General features: G+C 44.3%; 1 protein-coding gene across 3 annotated transcripts in view; it reads right to left on the minus strand.

Moving 5' to 3' along the window:
• Positions 1 to 506: 506 nt before the first annotated feature.
• The window catches only part of FLI1 (Fli-1 proto-oncogene, ETS transcription factor), a 119,223-nt gene continuing 98,545 nt past the window's right edge, over positions 507 to 21,184 (minus strand). For all 3 annotated transcript variants that reach the window (XM_057750263.1, XM_057750262.1, XM_057750261.1), the window contains exons 6-9: positions 7,195 to 7,260; positions 5,474 to 5,533; positions 3,582 to 3,629; positions 507 to 2,501 (exon numbers count right to left, since the gene is read on the minus strand). In XM_057750263.1, coding sequence (XP_057606246.1) covers positions 1,972 to 2,501; positions 3,582 to 3,629; positions 5,474 to 5,533; positions 7,195 to 7,260 — 704 coding nt within the window. In that variant the 3' untranslated portion in view covers positions 507 to 1,971. The remainder of the gene's footprint in view (positions 2,502 to 3,581; positions 3,630 to 5,473; positions 5,534 to 7,194; positions 7,261 to 21,184) is intronic.

Raw genomic sequence — 21,184 nt, forward strand, 5'->3', positions numbered from 1 at the left:
CAGTGAAGTGGATTCCCCTCCCCAACACCAGGCAGAGTGTCTCCTCCAATCACGGAGGGTCTGAAATAAAGCAAAAAGCAGAGGAAGGAGGAATTCACCCCTTAGCTCCCTGCCTGCCTGCTTGAGGTAGGACTTTTCTCCTGCCCTTGAACTGGGATTTACACCATCAGCTGGCTTCCCTAGTTCCCTGGAAACACACACCACTGGCTTTCCTAGATGTCCAGCTTGCAGACCGGGGGACTTCTCAGCCTCTATAATCACATGAGTCAAGTCCTCATAATAAATCTCCGTGTATATCCCATTGGTTCTGTTTCTCTGGAGAACCCTGACTAACGCAGACAACAATAAAAACCACATTGATGCTACACTTTCTGCTGCATATACATGTGAAAAAGTTTTCATGGTGCCAGAAGAGGTCAATAGGAAACTCCCTGTGGGAAAACCACTGGACCTGAGGGGGACCAGGGAGAGAATGTTGGTTGTAAATAAGAAAACAGCGTCCTCAGTTCTGAGAGAAGAAGGCACAATTTATTTAGTCAAATTATTTTACAACATAGTCTCCGTCGACAGCTGTCAGCTTAACAATATAGTTTAAAAAAGTCAATGATTACCTGCAAAATTATATATATTTTAATATCTAAAAAATATATTGCATATATTGGGGCGGAAGATGCCTCATATTCACAAGGGAAAGTTGGGTTGTTCTTTCTGAAGTTGTGATTGTTGCAGTTCAGTTATTTACAAATACCTCCAAGGCAGGGACGGTTTACAGGGGTTTCCTTGACTTCCTTGTGCTCACTTGTTAAATAACTACACCAGTGATTCTCTTCCCAGTAAGTCAGTGACTTCAACGTCCTGTTCTTTTTTCCACAGTAAGTCACATTATGCTTCTTAAAAACCAGCTATAAAAACGTACAAACAGCCCAAATGTACAGATTGACAAAAGATGTACAAATTACACTTAAAAAAAAAAAATAACGACTGATTTGATAGTAACATTGTATTTGTGACCGAGGTCAACTCGTTTCTTTACTCTTTTTCACTTTTTAATTATTTATTTTTAATACTGAGCTATATAGGAAAATAACTCTGCATAATTTATACAGTAAATTGCCTTCTGGTTGGTGGACCCTGGATTGATTTTCTGACAAGCGCACAGCGCTTGCGAATCTGCTTGTGTCTAGAAATCCCTAGGACTCTTCAAAGTTCTGGGACCCACTGTCATCATTTAAAAAAAAAAAGTTATTTAAAATTCTCTGGCTTTCAGGAATGTCTGCGTGTGCATGAACATTTCTTAGTTCATATCTTGACTCTTTCTAGAGAGCATGGTCAGCCTAGAGCTTATTTACTGCCCACTGAGAGGGATTCTGCAATGCCCGTGGCTTCTTAAATACACACTTGTTCTTTCTCTTAAATTCCAGTTGGGTGAAAACTTCACTGGCCTTACAACCAATGTTCCAGTTGCCATCCACTGAGTTAGTTCTTCCTAAGTTAAGATGATAAGCTTCCTGCCTCTCTTTTCACTAAGTCTCAAACCAGAGCATAACTGGTTAAGTCCATGATTCTTTCTCATACTGAACCCTTCAAGGTCCAAGAGGAGACCCGTGTGTTGATACGTAACTGCTCTGGTCCTAAAAATAGAAATCTACAGCTTCTTTCCCAGAACCATGGCACAACCATTCCAGTAATCTAGATATTCAACTTGTAGGCTGACAGGAGATTGAGACTCCAAAGCTGCTTACTGGCCCACGGAATTATCCATCTCTTTGTTCAAAGTAGAGGAAGCAGGAGTTACCAACGTTAAAAAAAAAAAAAAAAAGAAAAAAAAGAGGAATTGTTTTTAAAGAACAGGTACAAAGGTTCTATCCAACAAGAAAGAGCATCCAGTTTTGTTTTCTCTTCAAGGCCAGGTATGTCCAACAAAGTGTGAGGGAGGGGACTTCAGCGAGAAGGCCACTGGTGGTGAAGCGTCTAGTAGTAGCTGCCTAAGTGTGAGGGCACGTGGGTGTTGGGATGGCGGGGGACGTTGGGGTTGGGGTAGATGCCACCCGTGGGGGAGGTCCAGTATTGTGACGCTGCTCCAAAGAAGCTGGAGGACGTGACTGGCATGGACGATGGGTGGGGCGGGACAAAGTTCACCTTCTGCTGGTGGGCGTGGTAGGAAGGCATGTAGGAGATATCGGAGGGGTACTTGTACATGGACGACTCGGTGGGGTGTGGCTGCAGAGCCTGGGCGATGCCGTGGAAGTCAAATTTGTAGGCATACCTCTTGCCATGTACTTTGGTCATAATGTTTTTATCATAGTAGTATCGGAGGGCGCGGCTCAGCTTGTCGTAATTCATGTTGGGTTTGCTCTTCCGCTCCCCCCAGCGCCTAGCCACCTCGTCGGGGTCCGTCATTTTGAACTCCCCGTTGGTCCCCTCCCAGGTGATGCAGCTGGCATTGGCACTGTCCGAGAGTAGCTCCAGCAGGAACTGCCACAGCTGGATCTGCCCACTCCCTGCAGGCAGCGAGGCGGACAGGAGAAAACAGAGGCTCAGCCTGGGAAGTCAGAACCCAGTTTCCCAAGTGCAAGGGTCTTCTCGCCCTGGATAAGAAGCCCCCGGTTTCCTTTTACACTCACAATCCACTTGCCACTGAGACTGCCGTAATTAGCAAGGTTAGATCATGAGATAACCTGCCCCGGCTGGGCAACATTCACCCAGAACCAGCGGTGTGGATTTGGGCAAGCCACTCCCCACCCTTCTGGGCAAGATGCTTGACTCTCTTCTTCTATAAAGGCCTGAGTGACTGTCTACTCTTTACTCAGTGCTGAAGTCCCCCAGAGTCCCAGGGGGAAGGTGTGATAACGCTTTAGGCTGATGGGACCTGGACTGCTCCTTAGCCCTTGTGCTTGGCTCTCGGCTCTAAGTTCTACAGAGAAGACCTTGAGCAGAGACAAAAAAGGAGGAGAGGGAGCTGGTGGCTTCTCTGTCCTCTGAGCAGGGACGGCCTGGAGACCGGGGCAGCGGGAGTTCCCTGGGTGGGGTTGGGGGGGCGTGTGGACGGCGCCAGCCTTGCTATTGCAAAGGGCCTACTGGCTCACACGGGAGGTGCACTTGATTTAGAACTCACTTGAGAATTATTTTAAGTACAAACCCTTTAAATACATTGTCAAGTTTATCTGCATCCTCTTTCATGAAGCCAGATAACAACGCAATACTTTTCTAAAGTCAAGACTGAGGCGCCTTCGGAATACGTATTCACTTGCGTGAGGAAGATCACTGCGAGCAGGCTGGAACTGTTTCCTTGTCCTCTCCACCCCCCATCTTTCCCTACTGAAACTTATCTCAACCTCATTGCAGACACACAGGGCTATTCTATTGTCTAGAAGCATCTTTAGCTAACGGGCATTGTCACCATGACAAGCCCTGTCCTCTCCTGTGTGCACTAGACAAACAGGGGTCTAACATTTCAAGGAAAGAAGTACATGCTACTCCCAGGTCAGGTGTCTGGACTGAGGACACCTAGGAGGTCCCTGTGACCTCACAAAGCTAAGGAACATTCTGGAAGACAACCTCTCAGGCCAAAGTAAACTCACCGGGATTGGCTAGGCGACTGCTGGTTGGGCCCAGGATCTGATAGGGATCTAAGGAAACAAGAAAGGACATTCGCTTCACTGTTATTAAAAATATAAAAACAGCAGCATTAACAATAAGAATACCCCAAGCGTTTATACTTTTATTTCAATATCATAGGAAAGCCTGATTTCAGAAAACTGCACTGCTTTTATTTCAAAGATCGTGATCAGAGTTATAGTTTTTATCCCTGTAATTACAGAAATAACATAAAGTAGTATAATTTTTCCATATTTGGTATCTAACATTTGTAGATAATGCTGTCATTACCTAAAGCAGAACAGTAAAACCATTTGGAAAGGAGCTAGCTAATATTCAACCATCATGAATAGGTGAAGTATGGCTTATTAAAAGCACTTAAAGAAGGTCTAAGGATGACTGGACTCTAACAGCACTACCTATTACAACTTTTCACGTCTCTTTTTCTGATAAGCGTAAATACATGTCAAGCAGCCTGGGTTCCAGCCCAGCTAAGGTATAAACTAAATATCTCTTTGGACAATCTCTGGGTATGAGTTTTCTCATCTGCAAAATGATGGGCTGGGTTCCTGGATTCCCCAGTTCCTTTCTAAGATAACCTTCTATGATTTTAAGTTTGGAAATGTCAACACCAATCAGAATTTGTATTTTAGCTATAAAATGATCACTCTTAATATCTCAGTTTACTTAAACCTTATGCGATTATTTAGCCATAACAGAAATCTTTGCAATATTGGCTTATGTGAAGTTTGTCTTCTCTTTTTCAGGTGAAGAAATCACAGCAGAGAGCTGGGTTGCAACTTGGCCATGCTGTCCTATGTTTGATACAGTTTTACAATTTTCATAATTGTAATTTTAAAAAAATTAACATGATTTTGGGGGTTTTGCTTACAACCACAAATTAATTTGAAGAGTCCTTAAGGCCTCTTAAGTCTACCCCTTTTTATCCACACGGTAGGACGACTAAAATATTTTGGGCAAGTAATGTCTAATTTCGTTGCTGTTGGGGGTTTCTTTAAATGCTCTGTGTCAAGTTCTCTCCGTCTGACTTGTGTTTCAGTTAGCAAGTTCCCAGTCTTCCTGAGGAAATGTAGGTCGACCTATTGCTTATCTTCAGTAGAGATGGAAAACAGCATCTGTCCATCCCAAAGCAGGGGCTTGTTTGGAGCTCACTCTCAGCTATGTCCCATAGAGAAGACCGAGCTGGGCTTGGAAGAGGCACAACAGCTGTCTTCAGATACATGAAGGACCTTCACAGAGAATGAGGGAAAGACCTCTCCAGACGGAAAACTGGGAAGCTTGAATGGAAGATATAGGGACGGGGCCTTTGGCTCAAATGGTGGAATTGAGCCTAGTCAGGTCGTGAACCCCCTGTTGCTATAGTGGGGTGAGGGAATAATAAATCTGAGATGTTACGGGAAGATGCTGTAGACCTAGATGACTCTAAGTTCCCTTCCCATACTAGAAGTCTGCAATTCCATGGTTTTAACAGTTCCTCTGCCTTAATTGCTAAGTAGATCCATCACAGGGAACGTTTGGTGGAGCAACTTGGGAATCTGGGCTTATAGCTCTAGTTCTCCCAGGAACCAGCCATGTGGCTGTTCGAAAATCGCTTCACTTCTTGGGGCCTCAGTTTCTTTATTTTACAACATGAGGCATTTTAATCTGTACGTTCCTTTCACCTCTGCTATTTCACAAGACTCTACGTGATTCCAGGTACCAACGCATAGATCTATTACAGTGTCAAATATAGGATACTATGAAAGAGAAAAGTGAGGACAAATGCAGTATGTTGTCTAAATCCTCCTCAGCGGACCACGTGGAGCCAATGGCCATGTAAGAAGCGAAGGAGGGTTCACACATCATGGACAGATACCTGGTTGGGGCCGCTGTTCAGTATTCTTACTCATTGTTTGTGCTCCTGCAAGGGGGGGACCTGTGGCAAGAAGAGGCACATGATAAGTGGGGCCATTCTCCACGAGGGGAGGGGAACACCTCGTCCAACACCTCCTGGAAGGACAACCGTGCTTCCTCATTCACTCATTCACTCACTCACTCTACTCACTCATTTATTCATGTTATTTTATAAATATTTATCCAGAATCTACTCTGTGCTGGCATTACTCTTGATACTAGGGAACTCAGCAGTGAACCAGTGGTTCCTGCTAGAACTTACATTTTAATGGAAGACAATGGTAAACTGCCATAAATATGTAGACGAGCGTGTCTAATGGTATCGGGGCTCCAATTTCATTTTTAAATAGAAAATTTAAAAAGGCCCTTAAGGAGAAGGTGACATTTGAGCACAGGTCACCTGCTCCTGTGTTTCATGTGTTATGAGCTCCCCTCCGTGGCATCTCTTAGGTACATCCTTTCCACCCCTGTCATCACGTCTCCGTGTTAGAGCTGTGCTGCTTCTTGCATCATCCATGGCTTTGTCTGACTGGCATCCTCACCACTCCCCTCTCTCCCCACTGACTCATCACATGCTATTTAGCCAGTTTAATCTCCCTAAACCACTTCGCTCCACCATCCAAAAACCTTAGTGACTCACTGTCGACTAAAGCATTGAGGTCTATCTTCCTAGCATCTTGGCACCCCCTTCCTTAAGCTTCCAGGCTTCTTTCCCTCTGTGCACCCTAAACTCAGGTACCCGAGTCCTCCCTGACTGTCAGACATATCAACCTTAATGTCTTTCCCTGGCCCCACCTCTCCTGGGAAGGCCTGTCCTCCCCACCTCTGAGGGTCCAAATCCTGCCTCTCCTTGTAGAGCCAAATCATATGGCCCCAGGTCCACAAGGCCTTCTTTGTACCACCCAGAGGGGAAGAGTTATGTGTGTGCAGTACTCCTCTCCCCTGCTTGAGAGATTGGTCCATGTCTGATTTACCACTGTGTATCCCATAGGGCCAAGGGCTGGGGGCAGAGTAAACAAATAATGTACATTATTAAAAGGGATCGTGGTTATTGCTTGGGCATTAGTTTGTAGTCCCAACCTCTTGCTTGAAAGAATTCCCTTCACCATCCATTTCTGTGCTTGATATTTTACTCCCTAGAGTCAGCAAGATTGACACCTTCTGTGTCAGGACTTTATGAGTCATTCTTTTCCCCTACTCCCTTAATGGGAGATTTTGGGTCAGATTTCAACAAAAATTGATGTGTCAGACTCCTAGCATCTCCTCATCAGGTTATCCGTCCTCTCAGCCTTTCATGAAATAGGGGTAGAAATGGTGGTATGACTACATCTTGACAATTAGAGAAGCAAAGTCATAGAGGGTCATTATGATAACTGAAATGACAGAATCCAAATCTGGTGATTTTTCATTCATACAGAACCTTGTTCTGAGAAACCTAACAACTTCAAAGATTCTAAAACCAAGTGCAATGAAACAAAACCCACAGGTCTGAGTGAAAATCCCATATCTTTCCAGGACTAGGTATCACTGACAGGTCCTACACTGGCAATTAATTTTGATGTCCATTGAAAAAGCAAGAAAACAAAATGCTCACTCCTGTCCTCTTTTATTTTATGACCCTGTTCCCCATGCTGTCCTCAGAAAAAGGTTTTCCTCCCAAAGAACAGAGTGACGTTTACTTACTTTTGTTGAGGCCAGAATTCATGTTACTGCCCCATCCTCCTCTCCTGACTGAGTCATAGGAAGGGTCTAATGGGAAAAAACAAGTAGAAGTGCATCAGCATCTCCTGCTCTTTACAAAGGTTGCACGGAGATTACTTTTTAGTGATCCAGAGAAATTACCTTTAATTCAGCAAGAACTTTTCAAGCATCACTAAATTCCAGAAGTGTACTCATCCCCAGGGGCAAAGGGGTGGGGGAGGGGTGAGTGGAAGGAACACTGACACACTGATTTGGAGCCCGAGAGATGGAAAGAACCCTGGATTTGAAGTCAGAGGGTTGATTCAAGTTCTGTCTTTCCATGATTTGTTGTGAGACTTTGGATGAATTCAGACATCCTCAGGCCTCAATTTTTTAAAATATGAAAATAAAAATTTACATGATTTACATACCTTACAGGGTTGTGTTAATGTTATTAACTGAGTATTTGTGTTCCCTCCTCCAAAGTCATACATTGGTGTCTAATCCCCAATGGGATGGTATTGAAAGGTGGGGTCTTGGGCGATATTTAAGTCATGAGGGTGGAGCCCCCATGAATGGGATTAGTGCCCTTATAAGAAGAGGTCACAGAGGTAGCTTGTCTGCTTGCTTCCTGCCATGTGAGGGCACAACAAGAGGTCAGGGGTCTGCAGTAGAAAAGGAAGCTCTCATAAGAACATGACTGTGCAGGCACCCTGACCTCAGACTTTCAGTCTCCAGAACTGTGAGAAGTTAGTTTCTGTTGTTTATAAGCCACCCAGCCTATGATATTTTGTTATAGAAGCACAAATGAATGAAGATATGTAATGATTAAATGAGATAACATATGTGAAGCATCTTATAAAGCATTCTACAAATATAAACTAAGTTTAGCAACAAAAAAAGTGTCCAAAGCTGTGTAGCAAAGCTCTTTAAGCATCTCTGCAGAGATGGGTAAAGTCCAGATGAAAGGCTCACTGGCAGACTGTCACTTACAGCCCGAGCTGTGAGGTCCCGGGTGACAGCTCCAGCCTCTCACTCCAGCACACTAATGCGGTGGGCACATCTGGGCTCTCCTCAGCCTCTCATGCTTTTCTGTTGATAGCAGAGAGGGTTGGGTGATGACCACAGAGAAAGGAAAAATGGCCAGAGGTGTGGCTCGAACAAGAAATGAGGGAGGCTTCCTTGGTGGTGCAGTGGTTAAGAATCCACCTGCCAATGCAGGGGACACAGGTTCGAGCCTGGTCTGGGACGATCCCATGTGCCTCGAAGCAACTAAGCCCATGTGCCACAACTACTGAGCCTGCGCTCTAGAGCCTGTGAGCCACAACTACTGAGCCCATGTGCCACAACTACTGAAGCCTGTGTGCCTAGAGCCTGTGCTCCACAACAAGAGAAGCCACTACAATGAGAAGCCCACACACCGCAACAGAGTAGCCCCCACTCTCCGCAACTAGAGAAAGCCCGTGTGCAGCAACGAAGACCCAACAAATAAATAAATAAATAAATAAATAAATAAATAAATAAATAAAAGAAATGAGGGGCTGGAGAGATGCTTCCTGCCTGGAAGTGCAGAGAAGCTTCCAGATCACCTTGGTGGACACTCTGTTGAACCAGAACATTCATGATCCCAACCACTTTCTTGAAAGAATCCACATGCCTCCCTAACCCTGTTCAGAAATTGCTTAATTGGCTGGCTGGAAACATCTTTTCCTTTCTCCTGGTTTGAGTCCCATGGAGACATGGAGCAGAAGAGCTTGAGGATACAGAATTATGACTTTCAAAGTCTTTTCATGGACAACAAAGGAACCATAAAAACCATCTGAACAAATGGAGTGCAAACCTCATCAAACAACAGTCAGACAGGGTGAAACGCAAACCATCCCCCTCCACCCCTTCTAAGCCTCTCAAACAAATTAGAATAAGAACTGCAAAGATGGACTGGCTGGTCCCATGGCCTGTTCTCATTGTTTCTGGCTAAGAAGAACCAAAAGACAGAATGATTTCCTTGTGGAAAAATCCACGTGCGGATGCACATTCCTCCTGGCTCTGGAAAAGCCAGTGCAGTTTTAAAATTACAGTCTTTAGCAAATGCCATGAAAAGCAAAACAGAAAGTGAGGGGGATGGAGATGAGGGTAAGGGAGGGAAGGGGGCAAAAGAGAAACAAAGCTCAACTCATTTGAGTTGTCTGTTTTTATTTTTATTTGACTTTTTGTTTTTCACAGTTCCTCCAGCAAATAGAGACTTGTGCTTGCTTAAAAACAGAATAAAACAAAAACAAAGAACCTAAGTTGTTTACAAGCTGGGGATGCGGCTGAAGGTTCTCATGGGTATTTTCTGGGCTGTGTTGCAGGGGTCTGCAGAGTGTGTGCAAGGCTGGGGTACCCTCGAGGAAAGGCTAGGTGCTTCAAAGACTTCTCTTTGGTGGAGGAGGATGCTGGTTAGGCCTCCAGTAATTTGTCTGGGACTGATTTCTGCAATGTATTGTGTGTTTGGCTATAGAGCAGATATGAAGGAATAGGAAACAAGTCCCTGTTTTTGCATAGGAGAAGGTAATGAGACATTAGACCATCTCGACTCAATTGATATTTACAGGATATTCCATCCAAAAATGACAGAATACACTTTCTTCTCAAGTGCACATGGAACATTCTCCAAGATAGATCACATCTTGGGTCACAAATCAAGCCTTGGTAAATTCAAAAAAATTGAAATCGTATCAAGCATTTTCTCTGACCACAATGCCATGAGACCAGATATCAATTACAGGAAAAAAAACTGTAAAAAATACAACCAAGTGGAGACTAAACAATATGCTATTAAACAACCAAGAAATCACTAAAGAAATCAGAGAAAATCAAAAAATACCTGGAAACAAATGACAATGAAAACACAATGACCCAAAACCTATGGGATGCAGCAAAAGCAGTTCTAAGAGGGAAGTTTATAGCAATACAGTCCTACCTCAAGAAATAAGAGAAATATTGAATAAACAACCTAACCTTGCACCTAAAACAATTAGAGAAATAAGAACAAAAAAAAAAAAAAAACCCCAAAGTGAGCAGAAGGAAAGAAATCATAAAGATCAGATTAGAAATAAGTGAAAAAGAAATGAAGGAAACAATAGCAAAGATCAATAAAACTAAAAGCTGATTCTTTGAGAAGATAAACAAAATTGATAAACCATTAGCCAAACTTATCAGGAGAAAAAGGGAGAAGATGCAAATCAACAGAACTTGAAATGAAAAAGGAGAAGTAACAACGGACACCACAGAAATACAAAAGATCATGAGAGACTACTACAAGCAACTATATGCCAATAAACTGGATAACCTGGAAGAAATGGATAATTTCTTAGAAAAGTACAATCCTTCAAGACTGAACCAGGAAGAAACAGGACATATGAACAGACCAATCACAAGTATGGAAATTGAGACTGTGAATAAAAATCTCCCAACAAACAAAAGCCCAGGGCCAGATGGCTTCACAGGTAAATTCTATCAAACATTTAGAGAAGAGCTAACACCTATCCTTCTCAAAGTCTTCCAAAATATAGCAGAAGGAGGAACACTCCCAAACTCATTCTATGAGGCCACCATCATCCTGATACCAAAACCAGGCAAAGGTGTCACAAAAAAAAGAAAATTACAGGCCAATATCACTGATGAATATAGATGCAAAAATCCGCAACAAAATACTAGCTAACAGAATCCAATAGCACATTAAAAAGATCATACACCATGATAAAGTGGGGTTTATCCCTGGGATGCAAGGCTTCTTCAATATATGCAAATCAATCAGTGTGATACACCATATTAACAAACTGAAGGATAAAAACCATATGATCATCTCAATAGACGCAGAAAAAGTTTTTGACAAAATTCAACATCCATTTATGATAAAAACTCTCCAAAAAGTGAGCACAGAAGGAAATTACCTCAACATAATAAAAGCCATATATGACAAACCAACAACCAATATCATTCTAAATGGTGAAAAACTGAAAGCATTCCCTCTAAGGACAGGAACAAGACAGCAGTGCCCATTCTCACCATTATTATTCAACAGAGTGTTGGAATTTTTAGCCACAGCAATCAGAGAAGAAAATGAAATAAAAAGAATCCAAGTTGGAAAAGAAGTAAAATTGTCACTCTTTGCAGATGACATGATATTATACATAGAAAACCCTAAAGACCATACCAGAAAACTGCTAGCACTAATCAATGAATTTAGTAAAGTAGCAGGATACAAAATTAATGCACAGAAATCTCTTGCATTCCTATACACTAACAATGAAAGAGCAGAAAGAGAAATTAAGGAAACTCTCCCATTCACCATTGCAACCAAAACAATAAAATAGCTAGGAATAAACCTGCCTAAGGAGGCAAAAGACCTGTATGTAGAAAACTATAAGACACTAATGAAAGAAATCAAAGATGATACAAACAGATGGAGGGACATACCATGTTCCTGGAGTGGAAGAATCAATATTGTGAAAATGACTATCTTACCCAAAGCAATTTACAGATTCAATGCAATCCCTATCAAATTACCCAGGGCATTTTCCACAGAACTAGAACAAGAAATCTTACGATTTGTATGGAAACGCAAAAGACCCCGAATAGCCAAAGCAATCTTGAGAAGGAAAGACAGAGTTGGTGGAATTAGGCTTCCTGACTTCAAACTATACTACAAGGCCATAGTGATCAAGACAGTATGGTACTGGCACAAAAATAGAAAGGTAGATCAATGGAATAGAATAGAGAACTCAGAGGTAAACCCAAGCACATATGGGCAGCTTATCTTTGGCAAAGGAGGCACGAATATACAATGGAAAAAAGACAGCCTCTTCAATAAGTGGTGCTGAGAAAACTGGACAGCAACATGTAAAAGAATGAAATTAGAACACTTCCTAACACCATACACAAAAAGAAACTCAAAATGGGTTAAAGACCTAAATGTAAGGCCAGACACTATAAAACTCCTCAAGGAAAACATAGGCAGAACACTCTATGATATCCATCAAAGCAAGATCCTTTTTGACCCACCTCCTAGAATCATGGAAATAAAATCAAGAATAAACAAATGGGACCTAATGAAACTTAAAAGCTTTTGCACAGCGAAAGAAACCATAAACAACAAAAGAAGACAACCCTCAGAATGGAAGAAAATACTTGCCAACGAAGCAATGGACAAAGGATTAACCTCCAAAATATACAAGCAGCTCATGCAGCTTAATACCAAAAAAGCAAATAACCCAATTCACAAATGGGCGGAAGAGCTAAATAGACATTTCTCCAAAGAAGACAGGCAGATGACTAACAAACACATGAAAAGATGCTCAACATCACTTATCATTAGAGAACTGCAAGTCAAAGCCACAATGAGGTATCACCTCACACCGGTCAGAATGGCCATCATCAGAACATCTAGAAACAATAAATGTTGGAGAGGGTGTGGAGAAAAGGAAACTCTCCTGCACTGTTGGTGAGAATGTAAGCTGGTACAGCCACTATGGAAAACAGTTTGGAGGTTCCTTAAAAAAACTAAAAATGGAACTACCACATGATCCAGTAATCCCTCTACTGGGCACATACCCAAAGAAAACCATAATCCAAAAAGAAACATGTACCATAAACGTTCACTGCAGCACTATTTACAATAGCCAGGGCATGGAAGCAATCTTAATTCCCCTAAACAAATGAATGGATAAAGAAGATGTGGCACATATATACAATGGAATATTACTCAGCCATAAAAAGGAATGAAATTGAACTATATGTAATGAGGTGGATAGACCTAGAGTCTGTCATACAGAGTGAAGTAAGCCAGAAAGAGAAAAATAAATACAGTATGCTAACTCATATATATGGAATCTGAAGAAATGGTACTGATGAACCCAGTGACAGGGCAAGAGTGGAGATACAGATGTAGAGAATGGACTTGAGGACATGGGGCTGGGGTGGGGGCCGAAGCGGAAGTTGGGATGAAGTGAGAGAGTAGCATAGACATATATACACTACCAAATGTAAAACAGATAGCTAGTGGGAAGTTGCTGTATAATAAGGGGAGATCAACTTGATGATGGGTGATGCCTTAGAGGGCCAGGACAGGGAGGGTAGGAGGGAGTCGCGGGAGGGAGAGGATATGGGGATATGTGTATAAATACAGCTGATTCACTTTGGTGTACCTCAAAAACTGGTACAAGAGTGTAAAGCAATTATATTCCAATGAAGAGCTTTAAAAAATAAATAGGAGAAGGTGACAGATTGTGAGGACGTATGGGTCATATGCTGAAGAAGCGCTGGAGATGATGAGGCTACTGGAGGTGCAGGAGGGAGAGGCGAGTGTGACTGGGGCTGGGTGACCTGAGCGAGGCCTCTTTGGGGAGGAGAGAGTGTGCATCACAGGCAGGCACACGCAGAAGTGAGTGGTGAGATGTGAACGTGACAGATTGGGGGAACCACGCGTGTGATGGCAGGACCACAGCAGAGGGATGTGGAAAAGAGGGCTGAGGCCAGGTTCATGGCCACATCCATAACCCCTCAGCAAGCTTAATGGCCCGGGGTTACAGGCCATGGAAACTAGGAGAGGCTTTGGGCAGGAGGCAATATCGTGAACGCAGGGTGTGGTGGAGAGTGCAGCTCGTGGTGATGTGTAGGATGGATGGATGCAGTGCTGGGGGAAGGAGGTGAATCTAGCAGGAACGGAACAGAAAGTGGAATAGAAAGTGGCAAATTCATACAAAGAGAAAAAGCAAATCACTAAGTTCCAGGAATTGGTGTGTGTTATCTGAAGTTGACTTGACTTCTGACTTACTGCGCTGATAAGATCTCTGACTCAGAGTTTTCTAATCAATGTTTCTTCTCAATCCTTAGTTTACTGGAGTCTTCCACTCTCTCTGAAAGCTATGTTATATTCATTCACAGGAACCTTTTTTCTTAGCCCCAATTATGGCTTTGGCTATAGTTACCATTGACTTCTTACCAACTTTTCCTCCTATTCTTTTATTCTAGCTCTGGGGACACTGCAGACATGCAAAAGTTACAAAATGCCTGGATGAAATCCCTCTAACCAACAGAGGGTGGGTGGTGGCTGGATTTTTCTTTTTTCTTTTTTCTTTTGGCTGCTTTGGGTCTTCGTTGCTGCATGTAGGGTTTCTCTAGTTGTGGTGAGCAGGGGCTACTCTTTGTTGTGGTGTGCGGGCTTCAGTAGTTGCAGCACATGGGCTCAGTAGTTGTGGCACACAGGCCCTAGAGTGTGTGGGATTCAGTAGTTGCAGCTCGTGGGCTCTAGAGCGCAGGGTCAGTAGTTGTAGCACACGGGCTTAGCTGCTCCTTGGCATAGGGGATCTTCCTGGACCAAGTATCAAACTCGTGTCCCCTGAATAGTTAGGCAGATACTTAACCACTGAGCAACCAGGGAAATCCTGGATTTTTCTAAGTGCTCAATCATGTTTGAAGTTGATGCTTTATCACAGAAGTGTCTGGTAGCTCCATCTTTTCCTGCGATGCCTCAGGGGTTGGTGGGAAGCCTTATTGAGAGGACTTTCGAGGTTCCAAGCAACCCTAAAGCCCTCTAGTAAGTAAAAAAAAAAAAAGGAAGTGACAGAAATACAGAGGCCACCAGCAATCAGCTTGAATTGTGTCCTCCTGTGGCCTTAACAGAGCAATAAATAGCACAAGGCCATGCCATGAGTGGGTGTCCTTAGCCAAGGGTCCCAGAGCAGAGTATGAAATCAGAGCAGCCAAGACCACAAGGCTCCCTCCTACGTGCTCTTTCATTCCCACCCACTTGCATGTGAAATCCTGCCACTGGCACCTGAGTCCACAAAGGACACCTGGGTCCATGTACTGAGGAGTTTAACAAATGCCCTCTGTGGGCATGGGGGTTCGTGTGGGCATCTACTAAACAGAAGATTGAAATGAAAGCCAGTGTTTTTGGAGTAAGTCCTACTGCAAGGACAAAGCTGAAGATGGAGAAGGCCAAGGTCGAGAACTAAGGTCTGGCATTCTGCCTTAGAGATTGGAAGCACCGGGGCAGCCTTGCAGGTTAAATGAGATATCCAAGCAAACAGCTGGCCCAGTGCCCAGCACAGAGGCAAACTCGGTAAATATTAGCAATGAATATTATTACTGTATTTGCATCAGTAAACCTTAAAAATGTTCAGACCCAGAAACATGTTTGCCAGCCCTGCCAAATACACGTTAGCCCCCCTCCCCCTGCTTCGATCCCCCTTACTCTGTTCTACTTTTTATTTTTTCACTTACTGCATCTCCCACATGAATATCAGGTCCATAAGGGTAGGGACCCCTCTTCTGTTCTCTGATGGAACCAAGCGCCAAGAACAGTGCCCAGCACAGAATAAGCACATAATAAGTGTTTGTTGAGTGAACAAATGATTGGGTCAATATTTTCTCCTTCTTGCTAAATATACACACTTCCTCTTGTTGTTCACTGTTTTCCTAGTGGAGATAATTCAAAGCCCCTACCCCAACTTCTTCCCACCAAATGAAGTCTCCAGGGGATTCCAGTCTGGGTGATGGGTGATGGATGAGTGTAGACTGTTAACCCTGGCTGCTCTCTGAGCAGAATGGACAACAGCCACCTATGACAAGGCATAGGCTGAACCCTGTCCCCAGAGGAAGCCCAGGACTAGATGCCACGCATTCAAGTGGCCTTTTTATTTCATATTTATTTTAACAATGTCATTGTTGAAATGAGGGCTTATTTTCCTCCTAAAAGTCATGCAAGTGAGAACTCAACGGTGTGGTCAGCTCTAGTCCCAGACACACAGACAGAAATATGTCTACAACCAAGATGGAAAATCCTGGACCCAGGAGCTACCCAACGACTCACATTCTTGCACAGACACTCTCTGTCCCGGGCCTGATGCCTGGCTGTGTCAGGGCTCCCTGAGCCTGGCTGCTGGTCAGCACGTGGGTTGCTCTCCTATGGGGTGTGCCTGCCCCATGAGGCAGCCTGAATGTGCCCTGGGCCCCCCACCCTGAAGATGGTGCATGCTGTCTGCTTTCTGAGAACTGACTTCTCAAAATGCACACTTCAGGGAGTGGCCAAGGGCACAGCGGGCAAAAATGTGACCGTTAGGGACCCAAAGAGCAGCTGGTCTCAGACCTTCTGGGAGGTGGTGGAAGCTTTAGCAGCAGCAAATCACCCTGATTCTCACACTCACTTTTTACTTCAGTGAAGGCTGGTACCCCTGGCTTGATGAGGAATCTTACTGGGACACTTTTTCAGAGGAGTCCTCCTGGAAGGGCTTTGCCTGGAGCTTATGGTTTCAGGCAGTCCTGAGATCAACTTTTGCCAAAGCAAAGAGAGACCAGAGCCTTGTTCTGGGGAATCTGGGCACTGCCAGGCATTGTGGATAATTCAGCCTCATGTATATAATGGTCTGAACAGTATGTCCATTATGGGATGCCTGGCGTGGCTGACTTTGACACTAAATGGCCTCTTAGATTCCAGGAGAGACTCCCGGGTGGTGAAATATGAGCATGGAGATTTTTTTTTCTGAAAAGTCCTTGTTGGAAGGGGAAAAGTTTCTCTGGACGTGACCTTCTCACAGACATCCCAGTGTTAACTCAGCTTCTGCACAAAGCTGTTAAGTGGGTCCTAGAAACCTGGGCAAACACCTCAGGAAAGGCATTTCTTTCTGCTCTGATGCTGATGGTTCAGCCCAATGTCTCAGGCAACATGCAGCTCCACACTTTGTCATGACCTCACTCGGAAGCCAAAGATGCAGAGACACCAGCACAAAAGCCTCTCTCTTCATCCCTTACGACCTAAGACCGTGCTCTCGATTACTTGATGGAAGAAGATGAATTTCCCCTGAAACTTCTCTTCGAATTTCTGGTTAGCAGCACCTAGCCTTGTTTATCCTTGAAAGCCCAGCTTCTGGATGCAGACCTTTCAGCAGAAGAATAGGCAAGGCCACTCCTGCTCAGGGCAGAGGCTTCTCTCAGTCCCATCCAGACCTCCTTTCTTTAAAGAATGAGGATGCCAAAGGAGAGAAGCTCTAATAAAGGGGAGCCTGAACCCAAAGCCCCAAACTTCCCAAGAAAGAGCCAAGCCCAACAGGAGGGAGACGCATCACCCAGACTTCCCCACATACAGGGCAGACTGTACATGGGGGCAACATCCTTGCTGATGGCAGAGGACTGAGTGAGATGGTCCTCCAAACCCCCCCTCCCTCTGAGGCCCTGGGTGAGAAGAGGCCCAGCCTTCAAGGAGAAGCAGGCCTACTGGCCACCAACCCAACTCTGCTCCCCTCTGGGCTCTCCCTCCTGCTGTGCCCACCTGTGACAGCCTGCCCCGCTTCCCAAACCTTCTCAACTCAGCACCGGCCCGTTGTCTGCCACTGTCTCTCTACAGCCCCTGCCAGCGACAACAGCAGATGTCTGAGCTGCTGGCCTGGCCTCCCACTTCCAAATCGGTGCAAAGGCAACCAGCACCTGGGCTGTGGAAGGTCATGCAGGGCATGGGTGCCCTGGTGCAGACATCCTTTCTCCCTGGCATGTCAGTAGTTACGACATGGCATCTAGAATCAATTCACCCTGGGTTGAGATCCCAGCTTGGCCATTTACTCTGCTGAATGATTGTTTGTCAAAAGGTGACTCTGTCTTTTTGAACCCCAGGTTCTGCTTCTCTAAGTTAATCTTAAAAATGCATTCCACTATACGATAGGTGCAGACAAATACTGTTTGATTCCACTTATACAAGGTACCTAGAATAGTCAAATTCATAGAGTCAGAAAGTATACTGGTGGATGCCAGGGGCCAAGGCGTGGGGGGGTGGGAGGGGATGTGGAGTTAGTGTTTAATGGGGACAGGGTTTCAGTTTAGGAAGGTGAAAAATTCAGGAGATGAATGATGGTGAGAGTTTCACAGCAATGTGTATGTACTTAGTGCCACTAAACGGTACAGTTGAGTATGGTTAAAATAGTATGTTTTATATTATGTGACTTTTACCACAATAAAAAAAAGGATTAATAACAAATGCTTTATAGGGTTGCTAGGGGGATTAAGTAAGCATTCGATAAACGGCAACTTAAAAATATACAAAATATATACATAGTCTATACAATCTTGCTTGCATCTAAGATGCTGACTTGGTAAACTGCGGTTGACTTAGTGAATTGAGGTTAGAAAGCTCATCAGGGAAGGCTCTGAAAATGAAGAGAAGTGATAAAGGAGGAAGGATAATTCCTGTGCTCTGAGATCAGTGATTCCCAAATCGGAATAAAGTCCGGCTCTCTTTTAGAAGAAGAAACTGAATCCCAGTTTAGAATCACTGGCCCAGAAGCTGGTGAGGGCTGGTGACTCTGGCAGCCTGCTGGTACATTACCAGGCTGAGAGTTTACCTGGCATCCTTCCTGCTCCCCTATCAGCTCCACCAGCTCCCTGCCCAGCTGGCACTGGAGCTCCGAGCTGGGTCCTCACCTCCTTTCAACCCTGTCTATAAGGGCAGCTCAGCCTTCACCTCAGGGGCATCTTATGTTCTAAAGAGCACCAGAGGATCTTGGCTTCCACGGAGACCTCAGGAGGAGGGAAATATCTTAGGAAGGCTTTCCTTAACTTGGAATGCACAGAAAAAAAACATCCTGGATCACATTTCCTTTGCTCAAGGATCTTGTCCTGGAATCCAAACAGCCCCTCAGCCTCAGAGCCGGCCCCGCTGCGTGGAGGAGAATAGAACTACTGTTTAAGATATTCCATGTGCAAAGGGAAGAAAGGACACATGAGCGAAATGCTTGGGAAATGGATGGCTTTCAAGGATGAGAATTTGGAGAGGCCGGTGGTACCTTTGTGGGCACAGCCTCACCACGGTCCCATGAGGTTCTCCGCCGAGCTGGGACCCTCACTTGACTTCGTCCCTCCCGTGGGCTCTGTGTCTAAATGACACGCAAGTCTGAATGACCTCTTTATTTTGATAAGGCTTCAAAGTGGGATGTGGGGGCCAGCCTTGTGTGGAAAAGCAGTTCATACTGACTCAATTAATTGGATGTTTGCCCAAATTCCCCTCCACATTGGGCCATGCAGACGCAGCTAAATTGCAGACTTCTTGGGTTAAATATGCCTCAGGTTTAAGAGGATTCCAGGTCAGAAAAAGAAAACCTAACGGCTCACTTGGGTAACAGGGTTTGAGGATGAGTAAGAGGCAGTCTGTGTTCAGCCCGCTGGGCTCCGCCGAGAGCCTGGATCTGACCCGCTCCCATCCGCGTTCCTCAGCAGGGTCACCCTCAAGCTCTGGAGATACAGGATGCAGTCTTGCATCTGCTGCACGATTCAGCTTTTGTATCCTTTTCTCCCAGAGTTCTGCAAAGGCTCACCGGTGAGGGTCTCACATTTATTGACCTCATCTTGTTCAGCCTCTTGGTGTAATTCTTTGTGCATTTATGCCTTTTGCTTGGTGAGCATCTTTGGGAAGAGAGGGACTGTATCTTGTCACCTTATTTCCCTCTTCTGCCCCCGGGTTCTTCCTTTCTCCCAGCACCAGTCATTGGGCTTAGCTAATACCTCACACCCCACACACATTCATTCATTCAATGATGTTTTATTGAATGTTTACTATCGTGCCAGTCCCTGTTCTATGTGCTGAGAATACAATGGTGGCTACACACACATCCTTGCTCTGGGAGCTGACATTCAAAACAAATAGTAAATGACATCGTATATTAGAAGGTGGTGAGTGATGTGGAGAAAAAGTAAACAGGAGAAGGGGAGTAGGTAGTGCCGGGACGGGGAGGGCCTCGCTGATAACACAATTTGAACAAAGACTTGACCTGCTCGCCATAGCACCATAATTTTCTTATGAAAAGTGACTGGGTTGTCCTACACTGATCTCAAAGCCCTTCTGGAAAGTCAATCCCTTGTTATCAATTCTTTACCTGGTGAGAATTACTTTATGTTGGAAGATGAAAAAATAAGCTAAAAAAAAAAAAACTTGATAGTATTGTTTTGATGTTTGGGTGAGAAATAGTAAAAGGTGAGATGAGCTCAGTCTGTTAAAGAGTTCACCAACTTTTGCATATTTAGAATCAGAGTAATTGCCAAATCTGTGGTCTTAGACTCACACTGACTTAGGAAGGCCATTCAAATGAAGAAACTTAAAATCCAGCACTTCCTAAGATTTGGTTTCTGACCTGCCTCTGAAGTGTTTTGCAGGAAAGGGTGTTTCTCTGGGGTCAGTGTGGTTGCGAAGCGGACAGGAGAGTTTTCCCTGAAGGAACACTCCATCTTTGTGGCCTGGCAGATGAGCCCCGGAACACTCCCACCTCTGTGTCCTGCACCCCACATATCAAAAGCACAGGAGTTAAAGACAAAGAACCATCACCTCTGGGCAGGTGGAATGTGATCTCACTCATATAATAGAATCCGAGGCTTCTTTTCAGGCTGGAAGGGACTTCAGACATTATCTAAACCAGACATGCAAATTAGCACAGGCCTGGAGGCCCAAAGCCTGAGAGAAAGCATATGTGGCCATTTAAGAATTTTAATAGAAATTGAAAGTGTGACTCATAGCAGAAAAACTGCCTTTCTCTCCACTCCTCTAGGATATTGGGCAGGACTCATCATTCTTTTACAGGCAGGCCAAAGACTTTTGAAGCCCAAAGAGTTTTCAAAGTTATACCAAGAACGGTGTTCATCTTTTTGGAAGAGGGGTCCTAAATCTTATCAAGTCTAAGGTCATCTGTGGTGTTATTAAGGACGCGTAAAGATCTTCAAGGGAAGGAATTCCATGATTTCTCTTTAATCCATTCCAAACAAGGAAACAGGTCATTGCCATGGAAAGAACTCTAGAATGAGGTTGAGAACGTCTTGGTTTCCCTCCCTTCTCTGCCAGTTATGAGCTGTGTGTACTTGGGCAAGTGGCAATATCTCTGAATCTCAGTCAACCTATCCATAGCAGGAAGAAATGATTCTCCTAAAATTTAGGAATTTGGAAAAGCAAATGGCTTATTTATTCCTCACAGGGTTC

Source organism: Hippopotamus amphibius, chromosome 9, assembly GCF_030028045.1.
Source record: "Hippopotamus amphibius kiboko isolate mHipAmp2 chromosome 9, mHipAmp2.hap2, whole genome shotgun sequence".
NCBI lineage: Eukaryota > Metazoa > Chordata > Mammalia > Artiodactyla > Hippopotamidae > Hippopotamus > Hippopotamus amphibius.